The sequence below is a fragment of the Protomyctophum parallelum genome (genome assembly GCF_964188405.1).
Source record: "Protomyctophum parallelum genome assembly, chromosome: 2".
Taxonomy (NCBI): Eukaryota; Metazoa; Chordata; class Actinopteri; order Myctophiformes; family Myctophidae; genus Protomyctophum; species Protomyctophum parallelum.
Genome location: NC_139699.1, coordinates 17,548,695 through 17,564,590, shown reverse-complemented (window position 1 = coordinate 17,564,590; position 15,896 = coordinate 17,548,695). Strand labels below are relative to the sequence as shown.

The 15,896-nt window shown below is 41.0% G+C and overlaps 1 protein-coding gene across 2 annotated transcripts; it reads right to left on the bottom strand.

The window, feature by feature from the left end:
• Positions 1-806: 806 nt before the first annotated feature.
• eif4g2a (eukaryotic translation initiation factor 4, gamma 2a) lies at positions 807-13,185 on the bottom strand. Of its 2 annotated transcripts, none has more exons than XM_083759873.1 (22): positions 12,989-13,185; positions 11,719-11,826; positions 11,163-11,228; positions 10,833-10,901; positions 10,215-10,349; positions 9,756-9,858; positions 9,177-9,308; positions 8,986-9,052; positions 8,612-8,763; positions 8,416-8,526; positions 8,148-8,330; positions 7,163-7,406; positions 6,850-7,025; positions 6,365-6,475; positions 5,831-5,959; positions 5,424-5,525; positions 5,118-5,333; positions 4,236-4,494; positions 2,965-3,169; positions 2,451-2,659; positions 2,210-2,331; positions 807-2,052 (listed from the first exon to the last, which is right to left on the bottom strand). In XM_083759873.1, exons 4-22 carry the CDS (start codon positions 10,847-10,849, stop codon positions 1,987-1,989), a joined length of 2,739 nt encoding a protein of 912 aa, XP_083615999.1. In that variant the 5' UTR covers positions 10,850-10,901; positions 11,163-11,228; positions 11,719-11,826; positions 12,989-13,185; the 3' UTR covers positions 807-1,986. The 2 variants fall into 2 exon arrangements, with proteins under 2 accessions (XP_083615999.1, XP_083616000.1); XM_083759874.1 differs by having other exon boundaries at positions 7,163-7,301.
• Between the last annotated feature and the right edge of the window lie 2,711 nt (positions 13,186-15,896).

The window sequence follows — 15,896 nt, the reverse complement described above, 5'->3', positions numbered from 1 at the left end:
GAAAGAATATGTAAACATCAGTGGAAAATGAGTAGTTCCCCCACATGGAGAGAATTCAGCTGGAAAAATGTGAGTAGTTTATTTTGCACTCCAGCCCAGAAAAGGACCTTGGGGAAACATTGGCGAAACATTTTCATGTTTTCTGGAGTTGCCCTTCTGTGGTTCCATTTTGGAGAAATGTCCAGTGTCCTGGAAGCAGTCTTTGGTGTTGACATTCCTTTTGATTTTAAAACCATGTATCTTGCAGATCTGGAAGGACTTCAATTTGCAAAGCAGGATCAGTATCTAATGAGGGTATTGCTGGTGGCATCCAAAAAAGCCTTAACAAAAAAGTGGCTTACAAATGTTATACCAACTATAAATGAATGGATTGATTTAATTTATAGTAAATTTATGGAGAGAATTACATTCAGCTTTAGAGGTCAAGTTGAAGTCTTCACAGATAACTTAGATGGATTACTCATGTCTCTACCATAAGACCTGATTGTTTAATCTGTTTGAGGTACTTATGATCATCAATAGAGAAGAGAGGCTGCTCTGAGTCCTAGAGCTCTCAGCTGCCTGGGGACAGCAGAGATCTCTATTCTAAATAGTTTAGACCAGTTATTGACCCCATTTATACCAACCTTGAAACGTACAAGTTACCCAGATTGGCCGTCGGACAACATAACATACTTGGTCCCTGATTGGCCAAACACCAACGACACACCCAGCCGATTACAGTAGTTGCTCAAGTAACAACTTTAATGATAATCTGACTGTTCTGGGAGGTCCTAAAAGAGATGACATAGAGAAAGAAAAGTAACTCGGTTGTCTGTTATCTTTATTGAAATTGGGCCATAGTGGTACACTTACACATTTCGTAGCACTTACAGTAACACTTAAATATAAAGTTTCATTGTACAGTTTGATAATTTGATGTTTATAATTAAAAACAATAAATATCTAGATTAGACAAATATGGCAAATGGGCTTAAAATTTTCACACAAGGTGGAAAATCTAAGTATCAAAATCAAATTCAGTCCATATTAAGTTATGCTTAATAGTATGAGCTGGAAATTGTTAAAAAGAAACAGACACAACCATGGCTAATTGCGAACATGTTGCCAATGAGGAATTCAAGTATCAAAGTTTAACATACAAGCGGAGGTACAGACCAACATGGGGTTGATAAATTAACAAGGCCGCATACTTTCATTTTCATCTCTTCCAGCACGTGTCCTACAAGCACTTAAGGACTGAATTTTTGTTCCTACAATCAGGGTAAATTATGTAAGTTAACCAGGCTATTGATAAAGACATGCGTGAGTCCAGACTCTAGGCATTTTCCTTTGAAATAGGCTGACAGAATTGAACTTCAAGCACATGATGCCCATTAACAAGGAGGTAGAAACAACTAGCCATTAAAGTTTTGTCAGCATGATTACTTTAGGATTATATGCAAGCGCAATTATCCATGGATGAATGTATAAGACTATTGCAACGACTCAAGTACGATGAGCAAAAAGTGCATTTCAGCAACACTTCTAATCAGTTAACACAAATACAAGGTAAAGTAGCAGGGCCAGGCCCTTTGCAATACATTTGTAGTGGTAGAAAAGGTTAAGATTCAAACTGCTACTACTGTATGTGTATAATGGTTTATCTTTAACACCGTGAGCCAGAGCAGAGCAAGGAGGGCAACAGAGAAGAGAAAAAAAGATGTATTGGCTTAACATGGCAAAATAAACCGTAACAGTTGTTAGATTACACATCTATATATGGGGAAGGTTATGCATAATTTATGCTCCATCATCAGTCCAAAAAATAGCTGATCTACAACATGTTACAGATGTGACGCATTGCAAGCTTGTAGATCTGCCATTTTCGACACACCATTGTATGACAAAGTGTAAATCAGGCTTAAGGGTGGAATGGGGCACAAAGAGAAAAAAAAAAGCTGTTATTAAATCTCAGCTTCACACCATAAGGCTTTGGCTGGTTCCTCAATCGGCTTCATCTTCCGACTCCTCTTCTTCAGCTGTCTCCAGCCAGGTGAGCCACTGGTTCACCTGCACCACAAAACAACATGGTCTCAAGATGAAGGTCAATGCATTGTGGGGAACCACAGATCTATACATCCCTATACACACACACAGGCAAACACATCCTGGCAAACATGCACACATTTAAATCAACTCACTAGGATAAATAAATAATAAAACATACCTGAAATAATGCTTTTCCCTTTCCAGGAAACTCTTGGGTAATATCTTCTTTCCATGCAAGGAAGGCTTCTTCTTCAATTATTTCCATATCATAAAGATTCACATAGTAACGCAGTAACATGCCTGAGGGAGAGGGAGAGAGACAGTAGAAATAAAACCATTGTGCAAAGATCCTTTAACAGCCTATAGTACTGTTGGGAAAAGTCCAATGCTATAGGAATAGCCTCCAAGCTTGCACATACCTTTAGGGAAAGCACTAGCATTGCAGTGGACCTGCAGGGCGTAGAGGGCACTGACTTGCAGGTCAGTGTGATCGTGCAGAAACTTCTGCATGACTGGTTTGAAAGCAAGCAGCAGCAGCTTCTCCTGATCAAGTTGTTCCTTGGTGGGGGCTGAAAGCTGGTCCGCCTCCTCATTGGCATCGATCTCATATGCAATGTACTGCAGGAAGCTGATGAGGAAGAGGTAAACAATGAACTATGGCGCTTGGTTCAGGAACAGAATGCATTATGGGTTAAGGGTGCAGCAATTGAGGGGGAGGGGGGAGAGGCATTCTATATACTACAAGCTCAACACATTCTGAGCAGCCATTAGTACAGTATTTTATTTTTTACACAACACCACAGCACAAACTGTATAAAATACATCTTTGATTTAGACCTTTCATAGATTTGTGTATATAAAATGCCGTTTGATTAAGCATAGATTGAATAATCTACAGGACAGTTTATGGTAGATTTGGCACAGAACACATACCTGGTCACAAGGATGTTGACAAAGCCTTTGTCAGTGTGAAGTTTAGGGGAGATGTTGTCTTTGATCCACTTGTAGATGGACTGGGGAGAGGGGTCCGTTTGGATCTGTTTCAGCAGCTCCTTCTCAAGTTTCATCAGAGGGAACAGAAAGCTCAACCCTTTGCCGTCCAAGATCTCCAGCATCTTGTCCTTATTTTGGTCAATTTCTAGAGGAGAGAAGAAATGTTCAGTAAACAAGAATGCAGTCATAACCAGCTTCAGCCAGTGCCAATCTAAAAGCCTTGTAAAAGCAGTCATGACTCTTGTATCTTACAAAATGCATTAAACTCAATTAAGATGTCTTTCATATCTCAAGCTCACTAGTAGATTTATTCATGCCCAAACAATCCAAAACTAACGGTAAACAACTACTAGGACTCCATTGGCTTAAAGGACAGCCAATGAGGAGAAAGTCTTGAAAGTCACCACTAGCACAGCAACTAAATATAGATCAGCTTGAGCCACAAGCTGTAAACAAGAGACAGACATACACATTTACAAGTACAAATGTATAGCTACTCAGATTTATTTTGTCCATTATATTCATGAAGAGAGGAAAGGTCACACAACTCGTAGTCACAATGCAAAAACAACAACTTTCATTTTACCTTCTTCAGGGTATTCCATTATATTCAAGCATAATATACCATAAGTGCACATGCCAAGTGACGGCTCATTTAAACAGTGTTAGATATTGAAATTATGACAGATTTGCAGGGTCATATTGGCCAATACCGATATACTACATTTATATTGAAATCATTGCTGAAGTAGATAAGCTCCCCCTCCCCACTAACAGCTGACACGACAGGCAAGACTGGCTGCTCTGCAAGTACAAAGCCATCGCCAGTCACATTATTGGTGAAAATAAATCAGGATTATGTTAAGATCGGTTCGACACCGATATGGCATTTTTATGGTTTCGATATGCTACCGATTATATCGTGCATCTGGAATGTGACGTCTCACATCCCTTGTCAAATTTATCCCAGCAGTCTAGTGATCCAAATCTAGACAACTGTATTAAATCAGGCCCCCAATGTTTAACCCATTTTGGGGCGGGAACCCCTTTTGGTGCTAGCATCATGTTATGCTTTAGCTATTGGAAAATAGCAGATCTACAAGCTCATAAAAAAAAATCGAAGAACGACTGATGTAGAAGACATTTTTTGAATCTGATCTCAGGTCAGAATGGGTTAATTGAACACTGTAGTATCTTAGGTTTGGACGTACCAGGGAGCATCTTCTGCATGTTGACCTTGCTCTGCTGGAACAGATCCGTCAGCCACTCGCGGTCCTTGAGTTTGGCCGTTTGCTGAAGACAGAGCAGGAATAGAGGGAAATGGGTGCCGTTCTCCAGGGGATGGGCCAGCTCCGCCACGCTCACCAGCTCTGCAATGATGGCCCTGGCTGCAAACTGAGCCAAGTAGGACTTCACCAGCGGGATATCCACCTCGATCTTCGGACACTGGTCAAGAACACTCAGAAACGCCTATCGAGAAGATGGGGAAAAGTCAGCATTGAAAAGTTGTTGTAGCAGCTGTGTTCACAACGATAATTATTTTAGTAGTTCAGGTTTCACTCTCAATGCAGTGCAGACCAAATCAACATGAACCCCTCTACCTGCCCCAGAGGGATATATCATATTGGAATGATTGCAGTGCACCCATAATTTTCATTGTGGACAAACACACTGCCATAAGAGCATTATTTGGCGTGTTGCAGCTTTTGATTAACAGCCAGCCCAACTCTAGGTTTACCTCAGAGATTAAAATAGGGTGCATTTTGCATCCCAAAACTCAGTTTATAGTTAAGGGACGCAATAAAACAACGACCTCTGCATCCACAGGATGCACTACTGTACTGTTTTTTATTCTAGTTTATTTTGCTAGCTTTAGTTATAATCATTTTTTCTTCTGTTTTCTACATGAATAATATAACCACATTATAACCATATAAAATGAAATGAGTTAAATGCTGCAATTTGTAAAAATGGCAAAGTATGACTCCTAACGTCATTGAAGTGGGACTCATAAAATGTGGACTCATTTAAAAGACCATCCCTGCATCCTGGGACTCATTACATTGAAAACATATTTACATCACTGCATTCACCTGCATGAAGTTTTCACCAGAGGCAAGACCCTCGGTACGCAGAGCATTGATCAAAGTGCTGGCATCCTCCTTGTCTTCATCAGAGCGATCAAGAGAGCAGATCACGATCTTGCTCAACATCTCAGGCAAAAAGTGTTTGGGCGCCCTCATGTCCCGGACACCATTGACCGCTTCTTCAATGTTCTTGTTGTTAAGGTAATCTGTCACCAATGTCTCCTAAAAGAAGCATACCAATCAATACCAAATACATCTTCTGCACGAAATAAACTAGGATGTGCAAATGCTTAATCTAAATAACGAACTTACAGTCATTTTAATCAACTCTTCCTTTGTGGGAGGAGGTTTTTTGTTGGTCTTTGGTTTTTCCTGAATAGGAGGGGGGTTGGTTTTCAGACCGAGCTGTGGAGACTGCCAAAGAGATGCAAAATGAGTTTGTTTTTAGACAGGTGAATTTATCATAGACGTCATATGGATTAACCCATTCTGAACGGGCACCAAAATAACAGATCTACAAGCTCATAGCGCGCCACCGAGTGGCACGCTACGAGCTTGTAGGTCTGCTATTTTTTTTTAATCGAACGACTGACATTTTTAGAATCTGATCTCAGGTCAGAATGGGTTAATCAGACCAGTGTGTGTCCAGTGGAAACCTCGTATGAATCTGATCTCAGGTCAGAATGGGTTAAAGGGTTGCATTCGTTCCCGGTCTGTACCTGTCCCAGTGGAGGAGTTTGTGTGCGTTGAGGTTGAGCACTTGGAGGAATCATGGTTGGTAACTGTGGCTGCAACTTTGGCACTTGGTTTTTATTCATAAGGAATGACTGCGCTGGTCTCAGACTTATCTAGAAGGGTTAAAGGAAGTACAATAAGCTTTTGATGCATTTGGTGTAAATCAGGTGTGAATGTAGAATGCCAGTTACAGGTGTCAATTTCAACATGTATGGCCTACAAAGCTGTTAAAGCCCTGTTTAATAATTTTTCCACCTTTCCGCACAACCTTTTAAAATGGTTGCTCAGTGTTGTGAGCTTGTAGATCTCATTCTTCAAACCCATTTACCTATGTTCCCAAAATGGGGACATCAGGGTTAAAGTTGCCAACCAGTGCATACTGGAGCACCAACCAAATGCCAAATAATATGGAGACCAAATAAATGCAAAACTACGCCTTTACAGAACACTACATGATATGAAGATAACACAATATAACACAATTATTTAATCCACAGTGATGAGCAGCGGTTTTGTACCTCATCAACATTGAGTCCTTTCTTGATGAACCGTGGAGCCATATCCTTGTTTTGAGCCTGTTGTTGCATTACGTGATTCTGGTTCTGGTTGTAGAACGGCAGACTCTGTCCCTTTGAGACACATTTTGAAACATTAATGTGTGAAACAACAGTCGTTTTGTATTCATAATACCAACAGACTGATGCAACTTTACTTGTCATTTTGTTCTTGCTTAACCGGGCGGGAACCCCTTTTGGTGTTAGCATTACGTTATGCTTTAGCTATGCTTTGGCTATTGAAATAGCAGACCTACAAGCTCATGAGCTTGTAGGTCTGCTATTTTTGAAAAATCAAGAACGACTGACAGAAACATAGCTTTTTCAGAAAACTGTCAGGATGTAGAAGACATTTTTAATGATCTCCTGTCAGAATGGGTTAATGTAAATCGCTCTGGATTAAGCGCGTCTGCTAAATGCCTAAATTGTAAATTGTATTGAGTATTTACTTGATTTGATTTCATGAAGGATTTGCCTCCCATGTCAAACTGCGACTGGGGGGCGGGGGCAGCGTGTCCACCCCCACCACCACCGTGACCGTTGAAGAGTGGGTTAATGCGATGTCGTCCCATGGTGGGAGAGTAGCGGTCCTGAATAACCCCTGGACCTGTGCCAATACCACATCCTACGGAGAAAACAAAATACAATAAAGACTAAAGATAATCATCTGCTCTTTTATGAAAAAGATTTGGAACACGAAAGCTCAAATATAAAAAAATATGGTACATTTTCAGTTTACCCCCTTGAGTCATCTTATCTTACCAGGCATTTGTCCAAACATTTCAGCCAACCCGCCAAGAGTTTCCCTGTCAAGTTTGAAACGTTGTTGTAGGAAGGCGTTTTCCATAAAGAAGTCAGTTCTATTTCCTTGGGCCATTGGTGGAATAAATACGCCCAAATCCTGCAAAGTACAATTTTGCATCCATTCAGAAAGACCCTGGGCCATTTGCGCCATTTGCATCCATTCGTTAACCTGGGCCATTGGTGGAATAAAAACACCCAAATCCTGCAAAGTACAAGTTTGCATCCATTCAGAAAAACCATAGATATGGACTTTTCTATTAGTACAACAAACAAAAGAATTATGCCAGCTTATATTTAAAACTGACAAATGCATTTCAAATATATTTGATGATATAATAAAAGACTAGACAGTGATTCTAATGCCATGATGTTTTGTCAATGTAAGGAAGGCTCTTCAGGGTTTCTATAGTGCACAATTTGTATCTTGGGGAAATTTCTATAAGTGTGCATTGCAACTGGATGAATGCTCAAGATTGCAAAAGAATGTTGCATTTCAGCCTCTAAAGGCATATATTGGTCCTTGTTTATTCTCCACACTATTACAGTGCAGTATAAATTCTATATTGGGCACAAATTGTTTACATGTACTACAGTAATTTCCACCTCAAATGTATGTTGATTGTTGGCATTATTTAACTTACTGTTACACTAACTCGTTGAACCCTGAAAAGGCTCCCTTTAGCAGAAAATGTGTGAGGGAAATTTTCCATCTTTGCTGAGCCATGCAAAAATTTAAAGCTTTGCACAACACAACAAGGGTGCCTTGGACATCAAGTTTTCAATCTTACAATAATTTTCTATTTTTATAAATGAGGCCTTAAAATAGTCAGTTTACTCAGGCACCATGATGGAAAACTCCCAGGCAGCAAATTCTGACCAATAAGACTCTTTGGTGAGTCATCTAAAGCTTTGACATTACATTATGCTATTTATGTAAACAAACCTTTACTGCATCTTGACGAATCTGGTTAATCGTCTTTGGTCCATTGTCAATAAAAGCTTTGCGAGCCACCCAATTGTTCTCTCGCAACTCCAGGGTATCCTGCAGCAAGAAACGAATCCTTGCAGGCAAGTCCTTGTTGTTCATCAAGGAGTGCATGCGGCCAAAGTACTGATTCATTAAAGACTGGAAAGAGAAAGGAGTCCATGTAAGAAAGAGGAATTTCCAAGATTTACACCTTTTATTCAAACTATGCATTCTGAATCATTACCTTTGCCTTTTCATGATCAAGCCTAGGCCCCACTGTTCTCATTATCTGACAGAGGCATTCCAAATCCTCCCCCATATCCTTAAGTTGGACTCTCTTCTTCTTTTCCAAAAGCTGCAACAATGACGACATTCATCGTAAGGTATAGGTTAAAACATACAACTTCCAACCTAAAAATCAGTGCTCTCTCTCAACTTACTGTTTTGATGCACTTATGAAGGATAGATTCGTGGATAAGATCATTTTTCCCAAGCTCCCCAATGAATTTGATGTTGCCAAGCATCTTGTACTTGGCAATAGTGCGCTGCTCCTCTTCCTCATTGGTGAGAGGGCCATCATGTTTGTCATAGACTGTGGAGAGACAAGTGTAAAGTTTAATCATACGTTAGGACATCTGAAACATTAAAGTTTAATCCAAGGATCATGTCATACGTTAGGACATCTGAAACATTAAAGTTTAATCCAAGGATCATGTCATACATTAAGACATCTGAAACATTAAAGTTTAATCCAAGGATCATGTCATTACGTTACGACATCTGAAACATTAACGGATGCATCTCATTTACTCACTGTCAACATTTTTGGCACGGTTCTCAAATTCATCTTGAAGCTTGGAAATCAGAAGTCTCCTGAATGTCTGAAAACAAAGAGTACAGCAACAGTTTCAAGAAAAGGGTCTGAAAAGTTGTGGCGTGACCTCATTTTTTTCTCCACAAATGATGTACTTACAGTACTGCTTTTAATAATAATAATATACTTACAGTACTCTGCTTTTGTGATGTTGTAATGTCTGGTGACGGGCCATCAAAGTTAGGAGCCTCCTCTGCCAAGCGCAGACATAGCTGAGCGTATAGCGAACTATACTTGGGCTCTTCAAGGGCTTTGTCGACAATCTGAACAAAGAAAGAAAAATAATCAGATACAGTACCCGACAGTTGGGCTCAAACCACTTGATATTTAGCTACACAGCGGCTCATAGTACCATTAACCATTTTGGGACGGGAACCCCTTTTGGTGTTAGCATCATGCTTTAGCTATTGAAAATAGCAGATCTACAAGCTCGAGCTTGTAGGTCTGCTACTTTTGAAAAATCGAAGAACGACTGACATAGAAACATAGCTTTTTCAGTCATTTTCAAACAGACATTTTTTAGAATGTGATCTCGGGTCAAAATGGGTTAACACAATTTCGGAGCACATTTTGGTTTTGACCATGTCCTGTAGTCAAATATTGATCATATCAGCACAATTTGGGGCCAGATCATGAACCTGTGGGCCTATAGCAATCCACCAATTCAAATATGGCGCACACAGTACAGCTACTGTAGCCATTATACTTACCAGCAAGATGACTCCTTTTAAGACCAGTTTTGCATCTACACCCACATTCAGGAGCTCAAGGCATAGCTTGTCAAACTTCTCAGGGGTCAGCTTATTAAGTATGCTTAAGAGAAAAAAAGATACATTAAAATAGTTAGTCCCACAAATACATAAATTCTGCAGACTACTGACTGGAAAAGAGATTTGTTACTACTGTAGCTTGACTGAGTTATAATAGACTCCGCTACAATGCATGGTAGTTTTTCCAGCATGGAGATTTTTAAACCAGCAGCCGCAAATGTACAAAGAACCAAATTGACCATTGGCCCATTTCTTGCCCAAGTTATTAGAAATGTTCTTTGTTACACTGTACAGGTGAATAGATATCAAGTCTTATCGGCAGCAGAAAATGAGCTTTTTGTGGTGTAGTCGAGAGTAAATCTGTGCTTCAGCAGATTTGGGATCGTTTTGGAAACATACCCTCTCACTTTTCTGAAGATTGCATCATGTTGTTCTTTTTCGTTGGAGGAAGTGACCTCTCGCTGTCTAGTGCTTCGAGAAGGTACCCATTTCTGTTTCTCGCCAGGTCCTGGGGTTTGTTTCCCCAGGAGCTCGCTGTAATGCACAAACAAATATCACTGTTATTCAAGTTTATTGTTCAGTTGAAGCTGGAAACACAATGAGTCATGTGCAATGTTGCACATTCTCACAAGACACACATGATATACATTACACACACTGTATAATTCTTGCCTTTCCAACATTTCCAATTATTTTGGACTCAAGAGAATTAGCTCAATCATGTCAACAAATTCTGCCCTTTTCACCTTTAGATGCCACATGGCAGCCATGTTGCTCTTAAGAGAATGACAAAATGGCTTTCAATTATTGATTGCCTTCATGCTACAAGCCGATATGGCGCTGTGGGTGGGCCTAATGGGCCAACTTGGACAACTGACCCTCTCTAAATGACTGGCGAGAACATACCTATACCACAGACAACATTCCTACTGTAATTGAACGACATGGGAAGTGCAAACTTTAACGGCCCAGCCAAAATTACTGACTCTGGCCCATTACTTGATTTGGACCACCCACCACTTTGGTTTGCCCATCCAAATTGACAATCCTGGATCGGTTACTGCATACAAGCCTTGCTGACCAGTCCTGTTTTCAGTGGAGAATAAAAATAAAAAATATATATAAGAGTCGAATCATGTGGATCTTGGCATTTCCACATGGAACAGCATGGCTCCAATGTGGACCTCGGACTACATGTGGCCAGCCTTGACATCACTCATCTATCACGCTTTTTCAGATGGGGGTCCTCAGCCTAATACATATTAATTTGGGGGTCCTTGACATGAAAGTGTTTGAGAACCACTCTTCTAGATGCAAAGTAAAAAAAAAAAGGAAAAAAAAAGGCACCTGTTGCCGACAGTCTTGGGATAGTGCTGAGAAGCACCACGACCTCCTCCTCCCCCCACAGAAGCACTGATACAGAAGGAGAAAGGACACTTGAGATGTTGGACTTTGATTAAAAAATATATATATATACCCGATTTATACTGTTGTGTATCGATAAATAAAAAAACAATAAAAGTCAATAAAAACTAATATCTATATAGTCTGGTGTCTGTCTTGTTATGTCATGTTGATGCATCGGTTATGTCTTATTATTAAAAAAAAGTGAGTTGAGGGGTGCTAATATATTAAAGTCTGACTCATGTTGATATGGTGATGTAAAACAAACATTAAATGCCACCAACAATAAAGACAATATGTTGTAATGAGGCACATGACAATTTTCCCTTCATTGTCAATGGCGTTTACAAAACAAACATTGAACTAAAGACAAACATTAAACCTGTATATAGGAGGGGATAGCGCCCCTCAAAAAGCACTCTCCCCATCTATATAGAGATATAGAATAGAGTAATAGACTTGACCATAGTGTATTCAATCTAAATGATGTGCTACATACCTTAAACGAGAAGCACCCCCTTCTACGATCGCACTCTCCACTTTGGCGGCTTGGCAAAGAATATCTGAAAAGAATAATGTAAAAGGGATGGGGCGGGAAAAAAGCGATCTAAAAGAGAAAGAGAGGGACACATATATCAAATGAGGTATAATCACAGATCCTCACAATTTATATGTCTGCTATTCACAGAATACAAACAAATACAAAGAGACTACTCCATGTAATGCAAACGTATTCTCCACTAGGGAACAGGACTGCGTTCCCTAGTGTAGGATACAAAACCCATTATCCATGGGGAACATTTGAATGCTCCAGAAAACACACAATTGCAATATATAATTTGTTACAATCCGAGATTTAAAATGTTGTATACAAATACACACACACATTACACAGAGTATATTACAATATAACTAGCACATCTGGAGCAGTTTCCCTTTCCACCCCATTCTGCCTCAGTTTAAACATTGGACATGGTGCAGGGTATGACATATACTGTAACCAACCACTGTTCTTTTTTTTCAAGCATATTAATGCTTCTTTATTGTAGGGGGGAGCCGGGGGACACGAAACTCACGGATTGTAACTTTAATGTGGCTACAAAGCGGAACTTGCGGAAGCGAACAGTCGCTAGACATCATGGGCCACAGTCTATGGGGCCATCTATGGAGTGATAAAAACGCAGGTGGTTTCCTTTATCGTCGACATCTTCCGGCCGATGGATCTGGCTATGGGGCTAGCTACCTAGCTAATGGCTACATGGTCACATAACTCCATGGGGCCGTTAAATCACCGTTAAACGCAGAGGCTCGCTCGGTGAACTAACAGCAATACACATAGTATTAGTATTTAATAACTGTTCCGATCCGAAGCGCTTTCGTCGTTAACCGTTAATAGCAGAGCACGAGAAAGGAAAAAAGCCGTCATGCGCCTAGCTAGCATTGCGACACTCCCTAGCTTTTAATTGTTCTGTGTAAACCACAATAAACATGTAATAACACCAATATATCCTCGCTCAGCTCAGCCATTTACGTCTTATTTGCCGAACTGGGCCTTCCATCTCATTAAATATATCGCGTTTTTGTGTGTTTTGTCGTGCTAAACTCAAGTCGGTCGCGCTAACGGAAGAAAAAAAAATGTCTGGCCCATTTTCTTTTCAACAACCAGAGTTAGCTTGCCAACCGAACCGGTGGATAGCAAGCAATCCATTCACAATTCCTGGAGGAAAAGTACAATCACCTCCACGATAATATAATAAAACGACAATTACCTTCACCGAAGGAACGTCAGTGTAGCTGTTGTCTGGCACACAAAGGAGAAATAAATAAAAAACAGGAGAAAGGGATGCGGTTGGACGACGACGGCGGATCAGGATGAGAGCAGAGCTAACGTTGCTAACGTTGTTCCCTGTGTGTGTGTGTGCTGGCAGAGAGCAGAGCTAGCTAGCAGCTAAACCGGCGAAGAGAAGAAAAGAATGCTGACTGAGGGGCTACGTCACCGGACATTTATATGTGTGGGGGAGGGGGAGTTGACTCACACCGCGCGTCATCACTTCGCCCGAAGAAAAGCCGATACTGGCCGATACTCGTCGTCACCATGACTTTCCGTGTTTGCTGCTTATAGTATAAGCAAATAATAATAATATTATTATAAGCTATACAGCCTACATGGGTCTTGTTTTTTTCCTGTAAAGTTGCTTGTAAATATTGTTTATTTTTGGCCTTAGGCCTACTTCTAAAGTGTAGTTGATTATTTGAGATTGTTTCATAATTTGATTGATTTAAATATTTATTAACAGTTTGCAGAATTACAGTACATTTCAAGCACAAACTCAATACAAAGACTGTTAGCTGTGAGTGGACGAAGTTTACAAGAGGGTCCACCATGTTCAATTCATCAAAACATTTAGAGACAAATAGACACTTCTATAATAGTCAAAGAACAGAACAGGAATTCATCATAAAGGAAGCAAAAAGGGAAAATAAACATATACAGTGAGGGGAAAAAGGGGTGGGTTGTGGGGGGATTCAGATTTTTACGGGGGACAGTTTTGAATTGCAGCCGTCCGTAGGTGCCCTTTGAGGGCGGTTTTGAAGGAGTCAAGGGATTCGCATGTCTTAATGACTGTTGGTAGGGCGTTCCACATTTTGGTGGCATAGGAGCGAAAATAATTTAGTCCCTTGTTTGTTGTGGTTTACTTTAAACCAGTGAAGTGATTCTCAAACATTTTGAAAACAAGAATAATAGGCTATATATTTGTCTATAGCCGCAATTGAGTGGTGCAACTACTCCTATACAGAGCTTTGTGTGTGGCTGGGTCGACCCAGGCTGTGTCCCTGGCTGTGGCTGTGTTGTGCAGCCTAACACACACAAACACACACACATCAATTATGTAGATTGATGAAGGTTTCGGGGTGGCTCGCCGGAACCGGCCCGGCCCGGCTCCCTAGGCCTGGGGGTCTGGAAGGATGTTCCGGGGACCCCCACACAGAGTTGCACCACTCACTTCACACGGGTGTGATTTTTTAAATAATGGGATGAATCTAGAGTTGCAAAGTCAAAGTCATACGATTTGTCACAAGTGAAATTTGTTCTCCGCATTTGACCCATCTCTTGGAGCGGTGAGCCGCAGCCAAGGAGCGGTGAGCTGCAGCTGCTCGGGAATCATTTCATTAGTTGATTTGACCCCCCAATCCAACCCTTTGATGCTGAGTGCCAAGCAGGGAGGCATTGGGTCCCATTTTTACAGTCTTTGGTATGACCCGGCCGGGGATCGAACCCCGACCTCCCAGTTTCAGGGCGGACACTCTAACCACAATTAAGGCCTCTGTCTGGCAATACCCTCCATTGACTCTAACCACAAGGCCACTGTCTGGCAATACCCTCCATTGACTCCTCACTCATCCAAATTGCTTTTGCGATCTGCTTGTATTAAACAACGTTAAACTCACCAACATTGCAGCAGGAAATCTTGAATTATATTAGTGTTGGAGTTTGGAAGCACTCGTCGAAGTCACTGAACGACCCTGCATACCACCTGTTTCAAATTTGCACATAATGCAGGAGGCAGCAGAGCGACCCGTTAATAAAAAATCACACCCGTGTGAACTGAGTGGTGCAACTGGGCGACCGCACCAAGCTTTTGGGTGGGACCGTTCGGGTGGGATTTCCGAACTTTCCATGGCAACTGGGATTTTGGGCGACCGTACCTGTTACCCTGCCTGCGCGTCACTTCTCCCCCTATGCTGTCACGTTCACAACAGTAGATCAATCACCTTCATCATGTTATTTGAATGATTAAGTCTCGTTATCTTGACCACAAACTTCAGAATAGGCCTTGCTGGCCTATAGACCAGATCACACAGGCCAGTTTGGAACAAAGGTGGAAAGTCTTAGGCCCAATCCGATCCACTCCCTTGTTGACTCAATGAGCCCTCACTAATTTAGCTGCGTGTTCATGTGAACTTAAATCTGCGAGGGCTTGAGGGATGTCCCATTTGAAATGGGTAAGTCAGTGAGGGCTCAGCCCCGCCCCTTTATGTGCCCTTTGCCAAAGTCAGCATCGATGCTGACTTTGCTGAGCAAAGTAAAAGAATATGGAAATGAAATGTATAATCAATATTATTATTATATATGAATATTACAACCCATATCACACAACAAAGTGTATTTATGAAACTAATAATAAAACGATCAATTTAAATACTAAAATAGACGTGATAGACATGTATAAGGCCACGCATGTAGGCAGTGGCACTGGCTTTGAATAAGGACAGTTTTTATAAAGTGATGCAAAGTGTCATGAATGGCGGACTCATCTTCAAAGTGCTGTCCCATTTCTTTCACAACAATGTGGAGCCCTTGCAGCCTCTCACTCTCAAGCACTTACAGCTGATGTCACTAAAGTCAATGAGGGGGCTTGAGGGAGGCAATTGGGATTGGGCCCTAGCCTGGGTAAACCCACTCCCCCTGCTGGACAACATTTCGAATGCAAATCTGGCGAGGGGGGAGGGGTTTACCCAGCCTAGGACAGTCTGGCTCTGAGGTGGAAAGGCCTGGAGGATGGATGGAGGAAGCTGGAGGATAGGCCTATGTATGTTAAATCAGGAAGTTTGACAGTACATTTTAGTTTTTATATTTAATATTTTGTTACAAATACAAATTATTTGTTATTGACC

What these genes read in the sequence shown, in the direction of transcription:
- eif4g2a (XM_083759873.1), bottom strand. An exon ending in TAAAAGGAGTCATCTTGCTG is followed by an intron (nt 9,309 to 9,755) that starts GTAAGTATAATG and finishes TTCTTTGTTCAG; the next exon opens with ATTGTCGACAAAGCCCTTGA. An exon ending in TTCATAAGTGCATCAAAACA is followed by an intron (nt 8,527 to 8,611) that starts GTAAGTTGAGAG and finishes TCATTGTTGCAG; the next exon opens with CTTTTGGAAAAGAAGAAGAG.